This window comes from Trichechus manatus, unplaced genomic scaffold (genome assembly GCF_000243295.1).
Source record: "Trichechus manatus latirostris isolate Lorelei unplaced genomic scaffold, TriManLat1.0 scaffold00005, whole genome shotgun sequence".
NCBI lineage: Eukaryota > Metazoa > Chordata > Mammalia > Sirenia > Trichechidae > Trichechus > Trichechus manatus.
In genome coordinates this window covers 14781145-14799971 of record NW_004443941.1, presented here as the reverse complement: position 1 = coordinate 14799971, position 18827 = coordinate 14781145, and the positions used below count along the sequence as shown (strand labels likewise).

Genomic DNA, 18827 nt, shown 5'->3' with positions numbered 1-18827 from the left:
TGTGGCCGCGCCCAGGTGGGGGACTCAGCCCAGCACCCGGCTCAGTGTGGCCGCGCCCAGGTGGGGGACTCAGCCCAGCACCCAGCTCAGTGTGGCCGCGCCCAGGTGAGGGACTCAGCCCAGCACCCGGCTCACTGTGGCCGCGCCCAGGTGAGGGACTCAGCCCAGCACCTGGCTCAGTATGGCCGCTCCCAGGTCGGGGACTCAGCCCAGCACCCGGCTCAGTGTGGCCATGCCCAGCTGGGGGACTCAGCCCAGCTCATGTCATCGTGGTCGCTGCTTCTGTCTCAGGATCTCATTCCACACTCCAGGGCAGAGAGTCCATGGGCCACCCAGCTGTGGCCAGTGATTGGGCCACACAATGCATCAAGCTGCCCCCCTCCTGCCGGGTGGGGGAGCTGAGCAGTGCTGGGGTGGGGAAGAGGCAGCACTGGCTTTGGGACCAGAAGCCAGTGTGGGTTTGAACCTAGTTCCCAGTTGATTGACTTTGTGAGCTTCTGTTGGGAGACACCTGGGGTGGGGGGCTTTGTCACCGGGTGGCATGGCATGTTTGGGTGGGATTCTCTCAGCCCCTTTGCTGTGGTGTAGTGAGATCTCGGGGGTGGAGACAATGTCCCTGCGCTGTCTGAAAGCTGATGTTCTCAGTGACACTAATGCCAGCACACTGCCGCGCCAGGCACATGGGTGGATGACATTTCCCGGGGTAGGAGGAGGGAGGGGGTATTTCACGCACCACTGAGGCCTGTGGGCTGTGAATCGGCTCAGCCAGGGCCCCCCGCTGTCCCCCGCCTCCTCGGCTGGCCTGAGTGCTGGGGGCACCTGGGAGTACTCATGAGGCTTCCTTGCGTGTGCCCATCTCTGTGTCACATGTTGTGTCTGATGATGGGTCACACATGACCCACGGCAGTTGGTCCCATTCCAACTGGAACAGTCCTTCCTACTTCCAGGACAAAAACAGCCCCTGGCCTTTTTCCCCTGAAAGGTTTGCACTCCTTGTCCCGGAGAGCAAGCACGCAGACAGAGCAGAGTGGTCCTGCCGGCTCTGCAGCGCTGGCCGTGTCCGACAGGCCACAGGGTCCCAAGGCCCGGTCAGTGAGCTCCCTCCACCCCCAGCCCCGCTTCCCTCTGCTGGTAAAGGCAGGACAGGCCCAGGGGCCCACAGAGGCCAGATGAGCTAAGGAGCCCCATGGACTGGCCTGGCCTGGGTTCCACGCTCTCAGCAGAGCGAGCTGTGGGCTCCTGGGCTCTCTGGGGCAAGGAAGCTTTTCTCTGTGGATTTAGGTCCAACCTGAGAGAGGTAAAGCCCTGTGACCTTGGTCACATGGCCCTTCTCGGGAGGTGCTGGTAGAGGAAACAGTGCTGGTTGCTCCCTCAGTGGTCACGTGGTCTCGGACGATCCACCTGGCGTCTCTGGTCATGCGAACCACACGTGAGGGGGTGCAGTTCTGTCTGCACTTCCCAGTGGCCTCCTGGGCTGCTGGTTGTGATTTGTCTGCCATGCTGAGGCCCAGAACTTCAACTTCCTTTTCCAAAATTGCCCAGGAGGGCCCAGGGCTGAGCAGGCAGCCACGCAGCACCCAGCCAAGCCCTCCCAGTGACCTCTGCCTCTCCCCTCTGCAGCTGGAGGAGGCCGAGCGCTTCGCCATGATGGTGATCAGCCTCGGTGACGACGCTGGGGAGTTCCTTTCCAAGGGCTACCTGGCACTGGGTCTCACCTACAGCCTGCAGGCCACCGATGGTGAGTACTGGGCCCAGGAGGCCTCTGCCTGGGGTGACTCGGGCTTCGAAGTCAGACTGCCTCCGAGGCCTCTCGTCCCACCACGGCCCCCCACCCCATAGGCACCCTCCACTCCTCTGGGATAGATGTCTTCATTACACGTGTACACACGTGCACACACACATGCCTTCATGCTCACACACACAGATCAGTCCGCTGTTGCGCAGGCTATCATGCCTCTCAGATGTGCCCCGCTCTCTCTTCCCCATGGATCCAGTTCTCGGCACCCCAAGGCCCAGCCCCAGCATCTTCAGCCTGCGCTGCACCCCCAGCCCTCCATCCCACAGTGTCTTCACCCCAGCTCACATAGGCCTGCCTGGACCCAGCACTGCCGTGAGCTCTAGGCTCTTTGAATCCCCCTCGACACACGGCATAGTGCCAGGTGCGCAGTCGGTGCTCCATAAGCACTTGCGGTCAACTCTCCCCAGCCCCACCAGCTCCTCTGTGTCTCCCACATCCATCAGGCAGCCTCCCACCTGCTTTCATATCCTTCTGGCATGAGGGAGAGGGAGTACCCACCCAGAGCAAGCCTGGAGAAGTAACTAGCCCCGGGGAGCAGAGCTCTGCACAGCATGGCTTAACAGAGGCTGCTTGCTGTTCATAGAGGGGGAGGAAGAGGTGTAAGAGATCGGGGTGCGGTGCCAGCAACCTCTTCTTCAGCGGTGGGTCCAGTTTCTTCAGGACATTGGTGAGCCTTGCTCGAGCAAAGCCAGGAGCGGGAAAGCCTCGGTGTCCACACATTGGTTATGTGAGGGAGCCATCAGCCCCTTTGTCAGAATCTGGCTTGCTTTGACCAAAAGACTCCTGCCTTGTGCCAAGGGTGCTGTCCCAGCCCTGCCCCAAGCAGTGGTTCTCAGCTGTTTTATAAGCCGGGAGCTCTTACAACCATCAGCACCTGTGCTCCCTCAGCAGGGAGGCTGGTCTGGTCTGGGGTAGGCCTGGACGGCAGTCATTTTCAAAGCTTCCCACGTGGTTCCGCAGGTAGCCACTTTGCTGCCTGGTTTGGGTGCAGGCAAGGAGCCTCGTGGGTAATGAAGCATCAGAGGGCACATGGCCAGGTTGAAGGTGGTGGCCTCTCTCAAGGCTTAGGCCTCCTGGTGTGACGCTCCTGTGGTGAAGAAGGCAGGAGGGTAGAAGGAAGTGGCCTGCCCAGAAACATGCTGGGAGGCCGGGCTGGGCAGGTGCCCCCACCTCCCTCAGTAACCAGGATGGTGGACGCGCCAACCCAGGGCTGCTTGGGTGCGAGCATTTGCCGTACAGGGTCCTGATGGGCCTCTCCCCGCAGGGCTGGTGTGCTCGGGGCTGGGGGCTGCAGGGCTGGGGCAGTGCCCCTCGGTCACGCTCATGACTCTGTCTCCATCCTGTCTCCTGCAGCGACCCTGAAATCCAAGCAAGATGACCTACACAGGAAAGCATTGCAGACACTGGAGAGGTGAGGAGATGGCCTTCGCACAGACGCCCCTTTTCGGCACGAGGCAGCACGTTCACACCATCTATCTCACTGGACCCTCTGACGTAGACAGGGCAGAGGGTGCTGTCCCCATTTGACTGATGAGGAAACCGAGGCTGTAACAAGTCACATAAGGAGCAAGGATAGGCCTTTGCAGTTGGGCGGACAGGCTTGAGACCTGCTCAGAGCTCTGGGCCCACAGCCTTCCTTCCCAGGCTAGCAGCTGGGGCTATGGCAGCCCCACAGGCACAGTCATCACTCTCCCGGACTCAGGGCTCCAGAATGGGAATAATGGCCTTTAACTCCTGGAACTACTGTGATACTTACATGGGCTGAAGCAGGAAAAGTAACTTGCACAGTGCTCTGCATGCCAGGACATCGCCCTCCCGCCCCGAGCCCTGACAGAAGTGTCCTAGCAGCTCAGGGTCAGGAGGGAGCCAAGAAGCAGAGAGAAGCCCCTCTCCCAGCGGCCGCCCCCCTCAGGCCCGCCCTTTGGTCAGCCCAACGCTTACCGGCTGGGGGACCCTCTCGTTTCTCCGCCCCATCATGTCTTTCCACTGGGCCCCTGCATGTGCCATGCCCTCCCCGAGCACTGATGGGTAGGGGCCTGGCCTGGGCTCCTCGTGCCAGCTTTGTTGGAACACATGACACGTCCCTCCCCTGCCTGGCTGGCTCTGGCTCTGGCTTCCTTCCTTGGCTCTCAGGCTGCTGAGAAAAACCCCCCTGTGGGCCAGGTTTCCACCCCTCATCCCAGGGAGGTGAGGAGACTGCAGTCCTGGCTGGACCTACCTACACTCCCGAGGGCTTCGTGCCCAGAGAGGCCGTTCCCAAGCTCGCCACTTTCAGGGAGGTGCTCTGTCCTGGGGGTGGGGGACCACAGCAGGCTGTAGCCAGGCCGCAGGATGTACAGAGGAGAGGGGACAGGCTGAACAGTGGCCTTTGTATACACACTGTCTTCCCCTAACCCTAACCCCACCCCTCCTTCCAGGCCTGCCGCCTCAGGGCTGCCCTCCCAGACTGCCCCCACACACAGCCAGCCCTCTCAGAGCCTGTGACCCTCTGCCTGAGCCATCTTCTCCCACTGGGCCTCTCCAGGGTGGGCCTGGCAGAATTCCCCCATGCACGGCCCATAGCGCCCAGCTGGCACGCTGGAGGCCCGTGTCACACACTGGCTGCTAGTTCCTTGGTGCCTGACATGTCACTCCCTCTCCCTGTGCAGAGCCCAGCAGCTGGCACCCAACGACCCCCAGGTCATCCTCTACGTCTCCCTGCAACTGGCCCTCGTCCGACAGGTGGGTAGCCACTGTTTCTCAGTGCTAGGCTGCTGGGGGCTATTGATCGTCTTCCAGCACTGATGCCGACCAGCTGGGTGACTGTGCAAGTGACTTAACCTCTCTGAGCCTCTGTTTCCTCATCTGTAAAGTCAGCCTCTTCACACTCCTCCCAGTGAGGATTAAGTCAGGAGGTATGGGTAAAGCCACGGGCCCCTAGTGGGCATACAGGAAGGGGTCATTCTCTGTCCACCCTCCTCCCAGGATATCTCAGTCCCCTGAGAAGTGGAAGAGTGATCGTGACGGGCATTTGTTTGCATCCTTCTGCTAAGCTTCCCACAGGGTCTGGGGGAATAGAGTAAATGGCACATGGAACTGTTTCTGGATGGGCCTTCTGTGCGACCACAGTGCTGTTCCCTGACCCTGTGGATGCCATTGCAGGCCTCGTCCTCTGGGGCCTGATAGGGGCATCCTACCCTCTGACCGCCTTTGCCCCACTGGGGACCACACGCCACCACCCACAGCTCTCCAGGCAGCCTGCCTTCCTTCCCGAGCTGAGCGGCTGAGCTGTTGGACACTGGTTTGTCCAGGGATTGAGGCCTTGTAGCCGCCCACCCAGGGCTTTGCCCCACCCAGCCCCCAGCCCATTAGCACCTCCTTTGCTTTCAAGTGTACCATTGGGCTCCCAGGCCCGCGCTCTCTGTGCACACCCAGCCTCCAAAGTAGGACTTCTCAGAGGGCGTTTTCTGACCTTGACCTGGTGCGTTCTGAGTCTGACACCCGCCACCTGCACTCCCGGGCAGTAGGCTGGGCCCAGACTGTTGGAGAGAGGCCAACAGAGCTCAGTCCCCTCGTGGCCAGATGAAGGACAGCATGGCTGGCGTGGGTGCTGCTGTACCCCCCAGTAGCCGGTGCAGCCTCAACCATCCATGAGGTGGGCGGCCCTCGCCCCGTTGGAGACCTGAGGAAACTGAGGCTCTAGTGAGCTCAGTAACCTGTACAGGTTTGCACAACCAGGAACCAGCTTAGCCAGGGTTGAACCCAGTCTCTGAAGCAAAGCTCACCCTGCCCTGGTGAAGAAAACCTCAGTCAGCTCTGCGGCACCTGGCCCCTGACCCATTTGGAGACGGGGCATGCGGAGCCCACCTCACCGACCAGGAGGTTGGCCTTTCTGATCGGTGTCAGCCTTCAGCTTCTTGTCTGGTCTTTAGTTCACTGAGCTTGTTCCTCTCACTCCAGGATTTGGGCTCTCGGTTTGCCGTCTGCTTCACCTCCCCTCAAGCCCTGCCTGTGGCCTGGCCCTTCATCTCATTGCACGGTTGCTCTCATTGCTGGGACCCCCTCCCCTCACCCCACCCCTGAACCCTTGGCCCAGTGCCCGTGTCTGTCCTGCTCTGCTCCTGAGTCACTGTCTCCCACTCCAGGTCCTCTCTCAGCCGACTTTTTCAACAGCACTGCTGCCGTTCTCTCTGTCATTCACTGCTTCTCTCGCTTCCTCTGACAACCCACCCATGACTCACTCAGTCCCTCCTCCCCACCACTCCTCTGTCCCCAGGCTGCCTCTGCCTGTCTCTCCCCCACTCCCTGCTGCACCCTCCGCTCAGGGCTCCTGACTTCCAGGTCCTGGTCATCACTGGACCAGGTGCTTGGTGCCTCTCCACCTCTAGCTCCAGGAACATCATTCTGCTCCGGCCATCCCAGGAACACGGAGCCAAAGATACCTGAGACTGCTGTATTTCCAGTCCTCTGTGAAAGAACCAGTGCTTTTCTTGCCAATCAAGTTAATGAGAAACCTTTGGCAATGCATTTTTTCATATCTTTAATTATCTCCGATGAATAGCATCCATCCCCCCAGGGGATGGCTGGGCCAGGAGCCTGGTGCCTGGGGTCCTTGGGGACCCAAGGTCTTGGCAGCCTCAGGGGGTAGAGGGACCCTGCATGGACGCTAAGCTAATCCAGGCCTGCCTGGGCTCTGCAGCCCTCCAGTCCATCCTGCCCAGAGCATGTCTGGCCCAGAAGAATGAGGTTCACCCTGGCCAAGTCACCAAAGTCTGATCCCTGGGGAAAACTCTGGGCCCGGCACTGGGTGTACTTGGTGGGGAATGAGGAGAATTCTGTACCAGGAGTGAGAGGCTGCATCCAAAGTTCACACTCACTGCAGAGTCCATCCTGTCTTTGAAGAAGAGCATTGATGTTGGTGGCTGCCAAAATTTTTCTCCTTAATGTTCCCCCGAACGCTGCCGGGGTGTCTTCCCACGTGTGTCACAGGCTGGGACACAGAGTGGGAGAGCGTTCCCTTGAAGAGAAGCAGCCTCCCCGGTTGAGCAGTAGGTGGGTGGCTATGCGAAAAGGTGGGATCAGAGGGAAAGAGAGAGGAGAGGGTGTCGCTCGCATCCGGGGGAATCTTGGGACATCCCTGGAGGATATTGCCCCAAGAATGGTTGCTCCAGGAGGAATTGTTGAACTACAACCAGCCCTCAGGCTGACCCGTGAGCAGGGCCCTGTGTTGCAAGGTGGTGGCCGGCTGGGGCAGGCAGGCTTGTGGTCTTAACCTGAAACGGCCTCCCTATGGGATGTGGCCAAGGAGTTGATGGACCCAGTGACCCTGTCCCCTCCTGAAGGCTAGGCATCCTCAACCCCCTTAGGGACCCCATCAGGTGGGGTGCTGGGGTCTCGGCAGGCAGGGCTGGCAGGAGCAGTGGGAGGCGCCCTTCCCTGCTGTGCCCGCCACTGGGCTCACCGACAGTGCTCTCTGGAGCCACAGGGGCTGCCCTCTTCCATGCAGAACTCTGAGAAGGGAGGCAGAAAACCCAAACCCATGGAAGCTGGGACTCATCGCGGCCCCCGGTCTCTCCCCTCTGCTGTGAACTCTGCCCACACCTGCTAGAACGGCCTTCCCAGCCACACCCCGCAGACCCCAGCAGTGGCTTCCCACTGCCACACAGCCAGACCTTCAGGTGCGGCGTGGTCTGGCCCCAGCTACCTGTCCAGTATTTGAATCTGGGCAGACCCCATGCTGTGCCCATGTGAGAGGCCCGTCTCCCCATCTCTGGGCACCGTGCCTCTGCCTGTCTCCCTGCCTCTGCTCAGGCTGCACCCCTTGCCTGGAGCACCCCCTTTTTGTCACTCCCCTGTGGAGGGCAGGCCATCCGTTCCCTACTGACATGGCGGCAGAGCTCCAGGGCAGAGTCTCCACTTGCGGTCTTGGTGGCCACTGCCAGCAGCCTGCACTCCTCTGGCTTTGGAATCACTTCCCCGTGTGGACCCAAATCCTTTGTGCTACGTGTAAACCTGCTCCCCTCTATTCCTGAATGAGGGCAGCAGTGGCTTCCTGGGCCTGAGTGAGGACAGCAGACCCCTCCTTGCCGTGCTATTGGGTTGGGGGATGTGGGCTGGGGGCTGTGTCAGAGCATCATCCCATCCTGTCCCCAAGTCCTAGGGTCTCACTTAAGTCTGGTGCACCCTCCTTGTCTGGCACCAGAGTCCTAGGGGGACGTGTGTGCTTTCCGGCAAAGTTGCCGAGATGGTGAGAAGGACAGGTCACTGAGCTGGCAGGTTTCTCTGGCAGATCTCCAGCGCCATGGAGCAGCTGCAGGAGGCCCTCAAAGTGTGGCGGGATGATGCCAATGCCCTCCACCTGCTGGCACTCCTCTTCTCGGCCCAGAAACACTACCAGCACGCCCTTGACGTCATCAACATGGCCATCACCGAGTACCCCGAGAATTTCAAGTGAGCAGGGCCCCGTGGACACCCTGGGCAGGCAGCTGGCTGGGTGCAGACTCCATGCACACGCACACCCCGCCCTGCCACGCAGCAGCCAACACGCGCCGATGACGCGCCCACCGCGTGCATGTCCTTGGCTGGAGATGCAGGGTGGGGGGACTGTGGGATTGCAGAGGCTCCGTGTTGTGTGTCAGGAGGTGCCAGGTGGGGAGATGGGCTCTGCGTGCTCCTGCAGGCCCACGGGAGCTGCATGGACGGTAGAGGGGACTGTGCTCAAATAAATGGCTCGGGCTGCCTCCAGTCTACCCCGGGCTCAGCGTTCGAGCCTCACCAACACACCAGCTTGTGCAACTTAATCGTAACGCTGACGCAGCCAGCAAAGGGTGGGATTCTAAGTGGGCTGGCCTGGCAGAGGTCAAGTGAGTCATCCCTCTGCCTCCAAAGCAGGCCAGCTGCCTCTGCTGTGCTGCCAGTTGGGTGAGGGGGCTGTCTCCCTCTCCCCACCCTCCATCCTGCCCCTCCAGCTTGCATCTCCCATGCTGACCTTCTCCAAGTTGCCCTTGATCCTGACTGCAGTGGGCAGGGTGGGGCAGGACTAGACCCACCTCCACCCTTCACAGATGACCTGTTGTCGCCCAAACGGGCGACGGGGACTGCCTCAGTTTCCTCGTGCTGCTGTGACAGAAATAGCACATGCGGCTGGCTTTAAAGAACGTTTATTTTCTCACAGTTTAGGAGGCTAGACGCCATTATTCAGGGCATGGCTATAGGGGTTGCGATCTCTGTCAGCTCTGGGGGAAGGTGCTTGTCTCGGTTTCTGTAGCCCCAGCGTTCCTGGGTTCCTTGGCCATCTCCAGGTGGCATCCATCTTTCCCCCATTTGTGCTTACTTTCGTGTCTAATCTCTTTTTATATGTCAGAAGTGATTAGGTTTAAGACATACCCTATGTTGATGTGTCCTCATTAACGAAACAAAGAAAACCCTCTGTGGAAACAGGATCACATCTCCAGTTATGGGGTTAGGTTTCCAACTCATATTTTACCAAAAAAAAACAAACTCATTGCCGTCAGGTCGATTCGAACTCATAGCGACCCTATAAGACAGAGCAGAACTGCCCCATAGGGTTCCCAAGGAGCGGCTGGTGGTGGATTCGAACTGCCGACCTTTTGGTTAGCAGCTGAGCTCTTAACCACTGCGCCACCAGGGCTCCCACTCATATTTTGGGAGGACACAATTCAATCCATAACAGGGACAAGAGCGAGGCTGGGGCGATCGAGGTGGGAGAGTGTGTTGCTCTGTGAGAAATAGGGGAGGTTGTCTTGATTTTTGCTCTCCTCCCCTCAGGGGCAGCTGACACTGGGTATCACAGACCTTGTTTCTCTGATGCCTGTGATCCTAGTTGAGAGCCCCTCAGCACCCCTGCCCCACCCTGTGCCTCCTTGGAGTCTGAGGGAAGGCCACTTAGAAACAGCGAGAGGCCTTCCCACTTCAGACAGCGAGGAAGAAGCTAGGGTCTTCATTTCCCTGAGAGCTGACTCATGCTGGCGACGTAAGCAGATTCAGGAAGAATTAGAGAAAGTTGGTGGGTACCACCGCTGTGATGAGTGAGGAAGGGACGCTGGAATTGTCCCAGTGCAGCAGATTTCCTTCCGTGGAGGATCTTCCAGCTCTGCCCATCCCTGGCCCATCAGAGACAGGGCTGACTGCAGGGAAGTGTCGGGCTTTCCTGTGCCCTGGTTTTTCTGTTTTGTAATTTATTTTATTTGTAGTTGTAGTTGTGGGTATACACAGCAGAACAGACTCCAATTCAACAGTTTCCACATGTACACTTCAGTGACAGTGACTACATTCTTCAAGTTGTACAACCATTCTCACCCTCCTTTTCTGAGTTGTTCCTCCCCCATTAACATATACTCACTGCCCCCTAAGGTTCCTATCTAATATTTCAAGTTGCTGTTGTCAGTTTGATCTTGTGGAGATAGATCTTAAAAGAGCACAGTGCTCAAGGCAGACATTCTTTTACTGTTAAGCTAAACTATTTTTTGGTTTTAAGAAGACTTCAGAGGATATTTTTGGTTTAAGGCTTAAAGATTAACTCAGGGCAATAGGTTCATCCAGCCTCCACGACTGGAGTTCCTGAGAATTTGCAGTGGTCTCTTTTTCCACGTAAGCTTGTCCCTGTGTGAGGGCCACAGTGAGGTCTCTGCCACTCCCCTGTGCAGCCACTCGCTGCTCATCTCCCTGCCTTGGTTTCCTCCTCTGCCGAAGGACTGGTAACATCCCTCCTGACGCCCTCTGTTTCTGGAGAAGGCCACACGGTCGATTTACAAACATGTTTAAGGGGAGGCGGTATGGAGGGATAGAAAAGACCTGCTCAGTCTCTTCCAAAGCTACATGTAGGCTTCCTGTAGGATCCAGCAACCACACTCCTACATGTTTACCCAAATAAGATGAAAACGTACGTCCATAAAAACCTGCACATAAATGTTTAGAGCAGTTTTATTCATATTTGCCCAAAATTGAAGCAACCAGGATGTTCTTCAGTAAGCGAATGGATCAACAAACCATGGTACATCCATAAGATGGAGTATTATTCAGCGATTAAAAGAAATGAGCTATCAAACCACAAGAATACATGGAGGAGCCTTAAATGCTGCTGCTAAGTGCAAACAGCTAGTCCAACAAAGCTACATACTATATGATGCTAACTGTATGACGTTCTAGAAAAGGTGTAACTACAGAGACAATGAAAAGACCAGGGGTTCCTGGGGAAGGGGCGAAGGAAGAATACATGGAACACAGGGTATTTGTAGGGTAGTGAAACTATTCTAAATGATAGTGTAATGGTGAACACATGAAATAAACACAGCAATAAACCGAAAAAGACCCACCCACAACCAATATAAGACTAAAATGAAACCCCCCGAGAGGCAGCGAGTGTGGTAGCCCAGGAGGTGGACAGAGGTAGGCAGGCGAGTGGCCTGAGGCTGGATCTGAGCGGAAGCTTGTGAAAAGGACCCTAAGCTCCATGGCTGCACAAGAAGTCACCGTTCCCACAAAAGCGGTCTCAAGACCCCTGGAGGAAAACCTAGCTTTTGTGGAGCTGAACTTTTGCAAATGCTCCTGAATTCAGGGATTAGGGAGCAAAGCAAAGAGGATCTACGTTTCCATGCTGTGGGATGACCTTTCGTTAATGGAGCTAGTGTTTAAAAAAAAAAACAGAAATGTGATGAGACAAAGCTGGCTGGCCCCTCAGGGCACAGTGTGAACCGGGTCCTGTGGAACCGGATTCCTGGGGGAGCTTCCTGAGAGCCTGCGGTCTGCAGACTAAGCCCTGGAAGCATGTGTGGGCCCAGCCTGCATGGGCCCTCAGGAGGCAGCTGAGGTCCCTGCTTTGCCCAGTTCCGACCCACCAGGAACGTGAGCTTGGAGATGCTGTTGAAGCTTGGAGATGCCATTGCTATTTCTTCTCGTTTTGGGTAGAGGAGGCAGCAGGGAGGCGGGACTGGGAGGGGAATATGGGGTCAAGGTGAATGGCCGGTGGTAAGCATCACTTCTAAAGCCTTGGGCTCTGTAGGGCGCTGGTTTTAGGTAACAGGTTCCTTGTGCTTTAGTCAGGCTGCTTGTAATGAAGGTCGCTATAGTAACCAAACAAAGTTCCTCCCTTGGCTAATGATGGGAGCTTTCCAGTCACTGACCCCACCCAGGCCTGGCAGCCTGCCATGCTGGTTTTGAAAGCCCAGGTCATCTGGTGGCAGGAGAGCAAGCTGGTTTCCCCTTCCCCTCACCATGGTGCGGAAGGCCTGCTCCCACCCCCAGCAGGGCAGTTCATCTGGGAGTACTTGCCCAGCCCAAGTCCTTAGGGGACTTGAAAGTCCTGGGGTGGCTAAGTCATTTAGTGCTGCTATAACAGAAATACCACAAGTGGATGACTTTAACAAACAAATTTATTTTCCCACAGTTTAGGAGGCTAGAAGTCTAAATTCAGGGTGCCAGCTCCAGGGAGAGGCTTTCTCTGTTGACTCTGGGGGAAGGTCCTTGTCATCAATCTTCCCCTGGTCGAGGAGCTTATCAGCACAGGGACGCTGTGTTCCAAAGGACACACTCTGCTCCTGGCGCTGCTTTCTCGGTGTTATGAGGTCCCCGAGTCTCTCTGCTCGCTTCTCTCTTTTGTATCTCAAAATAGGTGGATTTAAGACACAACTTAATCTGATAGATTGAGTCCTGCCTCATTAACATAACTGCCTCTAATCATGCCTCATTAACATCATAGAGGTAGAAGTTACAGCCCACAGGAAAATCATATCAGATGACAAAATGGTGGACAGTCACACAATACTGGGAATCATGGCCTAGCCAAGTTGACACACATTTTGAGGGGACACAATTTAATTTAATCCATAACATGGGGGAAGGTGGGTTGAAGTCCCTGGAGGCACAGGAACAATATGGCCATCTCAGCAAGCCAGAGTTCGCAGTGTGTAAACAAATGGGAACCATCTCACCCAGAAACCTAGACTGTTAGCTGGGGCCAGGCTGAATCCAGTTGAGGCTCAAGTTGGACCTCAGGGGCACCTCTGGTCTACCTGTCTTGCCTCACCTTTTTTCTTTCAGGTTGCATATGTTCTATTTCTAGTGCATTCCACCAAGCAGAAAGGACCAGAGTCCCCTGGGATTTCTGTTAACATTTCCTACTTAAACCCGGTACATTTGTTTGGTTGTTCTTATTAGGTACTTGCAGCACATCAAAAGGATACTTAAAATACCAACACTCCAATGCGGAGGTTGAAATCAAAGGTATTAACACAAACATAGTTTATCACTTTGCTGGATTCATTCAACATGTTTGGCTGCAACTGCCCCGATGAAGACAAGAGCCATGAGTTAAACTGGTGAGCCATTTGGTTGAGGGAAGTGTTAAGCCAGACATCATTGCCGACATCATCCTATCTTCTCCTCAAAGGTCAGTTGCTCATCAGCTAAGCAGGTTCGACATTCAGCATTTCCCTTTCTTGCTTATTCCCTGAGAGCCTCCTGTGATCTTGCTCTGTGTGACACCACGTAGATTTTAAGATATAGTTGTTAGTCTCGGGGTTAGTAGTCTGCTGACATTCAAACGTTTTGTTTGTTTTGGAAGGAAGGAGAGAAGATAGACATTTGCAGGTTTTTCCTAAAGATATTTGTCTTAAAAGGTGACTTTAGCCCTGTGCTTCCTGATACTCCTCAATCTCCCTACTTACAACATGGGCTGGCAGGGGGTGCCCTGTGGCCCATGTCCTACAGTCCTCGGTAGTAGGGGTGGCCTAGCCCCAAGACAAAGCCTTTCCATCCCCTGGAATGGGCTGAGCGAGACAGTCATGCCAGGCAGGCCTGTACCCACCAAGCAGGGCTGACCTCCCTCTGCAGCGGGTGGTCTTCAGGCCCCCGAGGATCTGCACACTGGGTAGAGATTATAGACTGCGAGACCAGGCCTTTGCTCCTCGGTCTCGTACCAGGCTGGGTGCCTACCTTTGTTGGGCTTTGTCTCTGGAAGTTCTTCCCCCCATGAATGGTTATGAAAAGGCTCTGTGTGGTGTGTGTGCATGTCTTTCAAGATTGTGAATTTGTATTTGGAGAGCCATCTCGAGGGAATTGGAGGTGGCCTGAAGTTGAGGGACACATATGTAGAGGCCCCAGATAAGCCACTGGTCAGCACGGATCAGAGTGCCTTGCAGGCAGCCAGCCACAGGATGTGTCCGTGGGTGCAGGGGCCCTCCAATCTGCTCAGGTTGCCCACCAGGTGGGGTGGAGGAATCACTCCAGGAAGCTGAAGCATATGGGCTGCTGATGTTTAAACCTTCAAAGTTGGATCACGTTAAATGAATTCATTAGGAGATGGAGGATCAGTGGGAGCATTGAAAGATTGTTGTTGTTACAATACAGAGGAAGTCAGCACAACTGGAATAAACCAAAGCTAAGAAGTTTCTCGAACACGACCAAACACTTCGAAGGACAGAGTAGCAGGGGCAGGGGCCTGGGGACCGTGGTTTCAGGGGACATCTAGATCAATTGGCATAAGAAAGTTTATTAAGAAAATGTTCTGCATCCCACTTTGGTGAGTGGCATCTGGGGTCTTAAAAGCTAGCGAGTGGCCATCTAAGATGCATCAATTGGTCCCAACCCACCTGGAGAAAGGAGAATGAAGAACACCAAAGACACAAGGAAAATATTAACCCAAGAGACAAAAAGGGCCACATAAACCAGAGACTTCATCAGCCTGAGGCCAGAAGAACTAGATGGTTCCCAGCTACCACCAATGACCACCCTGACAGGGAACACAACAGAGGGTCCCTGACGGAGCAGGAGAAAAGTAGGGTGCAGAACTCAAATTCTAATAAAAAGACCAGACTTAATAGTCTGAGACTGGAGGAACCCCAGAAGACATGGCCCCTAGACTTTCTGTTAACCCAGAACTAAAACCATTCCCGAAGCCAACTCTTCAGACAAAGATTAGACTGGACTATAAGACATTAAATGCTACTCGTGAAGAGTGTGCTTCTTCTTAGCTCAAGTAGATACACGAGACTAAATGGGCAGCTCCTGTCCAGAGTCGAGATAAGAAGGCAGAAAGGGGTAGGAGCTGGCTGAATGGACACAGGAAATCCAGGGTGGAAGGGAGGAGTGTGCTGTCACATTATAGGGATAGCAACTAGGGTCAGATAACAATGTGTGTATAAATTTTTGTCTGAGAAACTAACTTGAGCTATAAACTTTCACCTAAAGCACACACACAAAAAAGAAAATGTTGTTGTTAGGCGCCATGGAGTCAGTTCCAACTCCTAGCGACCCTGCGTACAACAGAATAAAAGAATGCCCAGTCCTACGCCATCCTCATGATCATTGTTATGCTTGAGCTCATTGTTGCAGCCATTGTGTCAGTCCATCTCATTGAGGGTCTCCCTCTTTTTCACTGGCCTCTACTTTACCATGACATCCTTCCCCAGGGACTGATCCCTCCTGATAAAAGTCCAGAGTATATGAGACGAAGTCTCGCCATCCTTGCCTCTAAGGAGCATTCTGGCTGTACCTCTGCCAAGACAGATTTGTTCGTTCATTTGGCAGTCTGTTGTATATTCAATATTCTTCGGCCACATCATAATTCAAAAACATCAATTCTTCTTCAGTCTTCCTTGTTCATTGCCCAACTTTCACATGCGTATGAGGCGATTGAAAACACCATGGCTTGGGACAGGTGCACCTTAGTCCTTAAAGTGACATCTTTGCTTTTTAACACTTTAAAGAGGTCTTTTGCAGCAGATTTGTCCAGTGCAATGCGTTGTTTGATTTCTTGACTGCTGCTTCCATAGATGTTGATTAAAAGATTAGGCCAGTGAGAATGGTTGCACAACTCAACGAATGTAATCAAGGTCGCTAAATGGTGCATGTAGAAACTGTTGAATGGGTGTATGTTTTGCTATATATATTCTCAACAACAACAACAAAATTAATAAAATCTATATAGTTATAAAAGATTAGACGACTTGGGTCAGTGTAATCCTCTAGACCCAAGGAAGATTGTTGGTTTTTAGGGTTAAGAAGGCCTGCTTAAAAGGGTGGACGTGCCATCCCTTCCCTGTTGGTAGTGAAGCTGGGACGGACTTTAGCCTTCTCCTTTTCAGGGAGGTTGCCCTGTTAGAGTTGCTTTAAAAAGAACAAGTGTGTGAGTTTAATCAGTCAATTGCCCTGGTGAGTCTTTCCCGGAGTCGTGGAATTTGGAGGGGGACCTGCGTTGCTGGGTGCTTCCCTGGCATTCCTGGGTTGCTTCTGGGCTGTGAGAGCCGGGAGGTGATGGCCTGAATGGGGCAAGGGGGTGAGCTGGCTCCTCCTCGCTTCTCCCTGCCCCGTCCTGGGCTGTGGGTGGCATTGGGCAGGCAGGCCCCTCTGCCCCACCTCCACGCCTGGAACCCTGTTCAGCCCTCCAGGGTGCCCCTCTCACCCCTTTGCATCCTAATCCTGCCATCCTCAGAGATTCCCCTTGGACTCCACCTCGTACTTGAAGCTCCTGCACTTCAAAGTGGAACCACCACGACATCGAGCATTTGATTCTGGTCTTTCATTTTCTGTTTCCTAATTGCTTCAGATGTACTGTTTGATCTCACTGTGAGGCTGGAAGCACCTCTAGGGCCGGGACTGCAGCCTGTACTCAGCCCACAACTTTCGCAGTAGTGAACCCCCAGCTGGGCACCCTGCACACCCTGAGTAGACCCTTGAATGGGTAGACCGGGGGCTGTTTCGTGCTTCTGGAAGTAAGGAGCATGTGGGTTCTGACATCCCGCAGCCCTCAGGGTGCTCTCCCTCTGTTTTTTGTTCTTGGTTTTGTTGGTTTATGTTTTGGTCTTTACAACAGTCCCATTTTAAAGGTGAAGAAACTAATGGGAAAATTAGAGGTTATCTGAAAGCCGAATAGCCAATGAGAGACAGCAGGGACTGGAACCCAAGCCAGCTGATAGGCTGAACAGCCTTGGTGTGTTGAAACCCGAGAGCTTCAATAATAACAACACAGTACCCCCAGCGCTCACTTGGTGCGGGCACTGTTCTAGGCACTTTGCACGCATTTGCTCATCTAATCCTCTCAACAGCTCTAAGAGGTATAGGCGCTGTCATTATTCTGATTATACAGAGGGGAAAAGGCAGGAGCTGCTCACAGTCAGGACTGGGCAGATAATAAGGGTCCAACCAATCAACCACCAAACAGTTGCTGTTGAGTTGATTCCAACTCATGGTGACCCCATGTGTGTCAGAGAAGAACTGTGCTTCATTGGATTTTCAATGGCTGATTTTTTGGGAGTAGATCACCAGGCCTTTCTTCGAGGTGCCTCTGGGTAGACTCAAACCGCCAGCCTTTTGGTTAGCAGGTGAGCATGTTAACTGTTTGCACCACCCAGGGACTCCAGTAATAACAGAAACATGCAGTGAACCCTTCACGAAGTTCAGCCCCTGCTAGGCCCTTAACGAACATTATTTCCATACAACAACCCCCAGTGCAGATAGGTACAGGTAGTCCCGATTTCCGTAGTAACTGCACTTGCGACCCTCCTTTTTTTTTGTACATCTTATCGTTAGTAATATATACTACATACAACGTTTTAGCATGTAATTTGCTGATGTTATCATTCTCATGCCAACTCCCAAAGACAAATAAAGATTGGATTTATAAAGATACTGATAATAAAAAAACCGGTTACTGTTGAGTCAATACCAACTCATAGCAACCCTAGGACAGAGTAGAGCTGCCGCATAGGATTTCCAAGGAGCAGCAGGTGGATTCCAGCTGCTGACCTTTTAGTTAGCAGCCGAATGTTTAACCACTGTGCCGTCAGTGCTCCATACTGATAATAAAAGGCAATAATAATGAAAGCAAAAAAAAAAAAAAAAAGAAGAGGTATTCTTCTTAGAACCGACTTATGATGGAGTCATCGAAATGGAGCCCCGTCGTAAGTTGGGGACTACTTGTACTGTCACTCTCATATGGAAACTGAGGCTCAGAAATGTTAAAGTGACTTGCCCAAGGTCACATGGCTAGAAGCTGGGATCTGAACTTGGTCATCAAACCTGAACCCTGCTTTTCACCCCCAATCCGACCTGGTGTGGCCCAGAACGGCCCCCCCTTCCTGTAGATCTCTGTGCCGTGGGCAGGCTCTGGCCTCCTGCCTGAGGAGTTAGACTCTCTAGAGGTGTGGTGCCTGACTCAGAGAATAGCCTGCTTTTTCACTCAATTATGTGTTTTCTATAAAAATAGAATTCCTCATTAAAACAGCATGGCACAGGCATCAGCTGGAATTACTAGTTACTGTTCTTCAAGGAGATAATACCCCCTTATGTGCAGTCACCACACCTGCGCCACCCCTTCCCCTACCATGGAGGGTTCCCACGATGGCCAGGAACCAGCAGGGTAGGCGAGCCGCCTGGGGCTCAGCAAACGCACGCATGGGTCTGGTAGCACCAGGAAGAGTGGAGATGTCAAGCACAGGACGCACCGTGACTTCCCTTCCTTGGAGTCCTCTGATCCTGGGTCCTGGGAACAGCGTCCCAGCCTCAGTGAGCCCTGGTGCCTCAACCTCCTCCCGCCATTATCCAGTAAAGATGCGCTGAGTCATATTAGGTGAGGCACTGGTGGTACAAAGATACGAAACGTGGGTCCCTGCCCAAGCACGAGATCTGGTAGGGGAGACAGAGAATGATAAGACAGTCTAAGACAGCTCACCTTGAGGGATCCCCGTGTACCTGACATTGGCTCTACCAGCCGTGTCTCCCCTAATCCACCCAACAACCCTCTCGGGCGGTGCCATTACTGTCCTCGCCTTGCAGATGAGTAGGCAGAGCTCAGAGAGGTCAAGGAACTGGCTAATGAGTGACAGAGCCTGGATGTGTACCCACGTCATCTGACACAATGCTTTCAACACTGTGTCCTCCCAGTTGATAGACAGCAAGGCGGGAGCCAGAGTCTGCACCCTCAGCTACCCAGCGCTTACCGCGTTCAAGTGTTTACCGCGTTCAAGAGTTTACCACAGATGCTGGGTAACGTTATAGAGAGCTGCTGTCAGGAACGTGAAAATGTGGGCCTGGT

The 18827-nt window shown here is 54.1% G+C and overlaps 1 protein-coding gene across 1 annotated transcript in view; it reads left to right on the top strand.

Annotated features, from left to right (window-relative positions):
• Positions 1-18827, top strand: part of TTC7A (tetratricopeptide repeat domain 7A) — a 148938-nt gene that overhangs the window by 96380 nt on the left and 33731 nt on the right. The window contains exons 12-15 of the mRNA XM_004369487.3: positions 1621-1738; positions 3152-3209; positions 4447-4519; positions 8067-8227. Of these exons, the coding sequence (XP_004369544.1) occupies positions 1621-1738; positions 3152-3209; positions 4447-4519; positions 8067-8227 (410 nt within the window). The remainder of the gene's footprint in view (positions 1-1620; positions 1739-3151; positions 3210-4446; positions 4520-8066; positions 8228-18827) is intronic.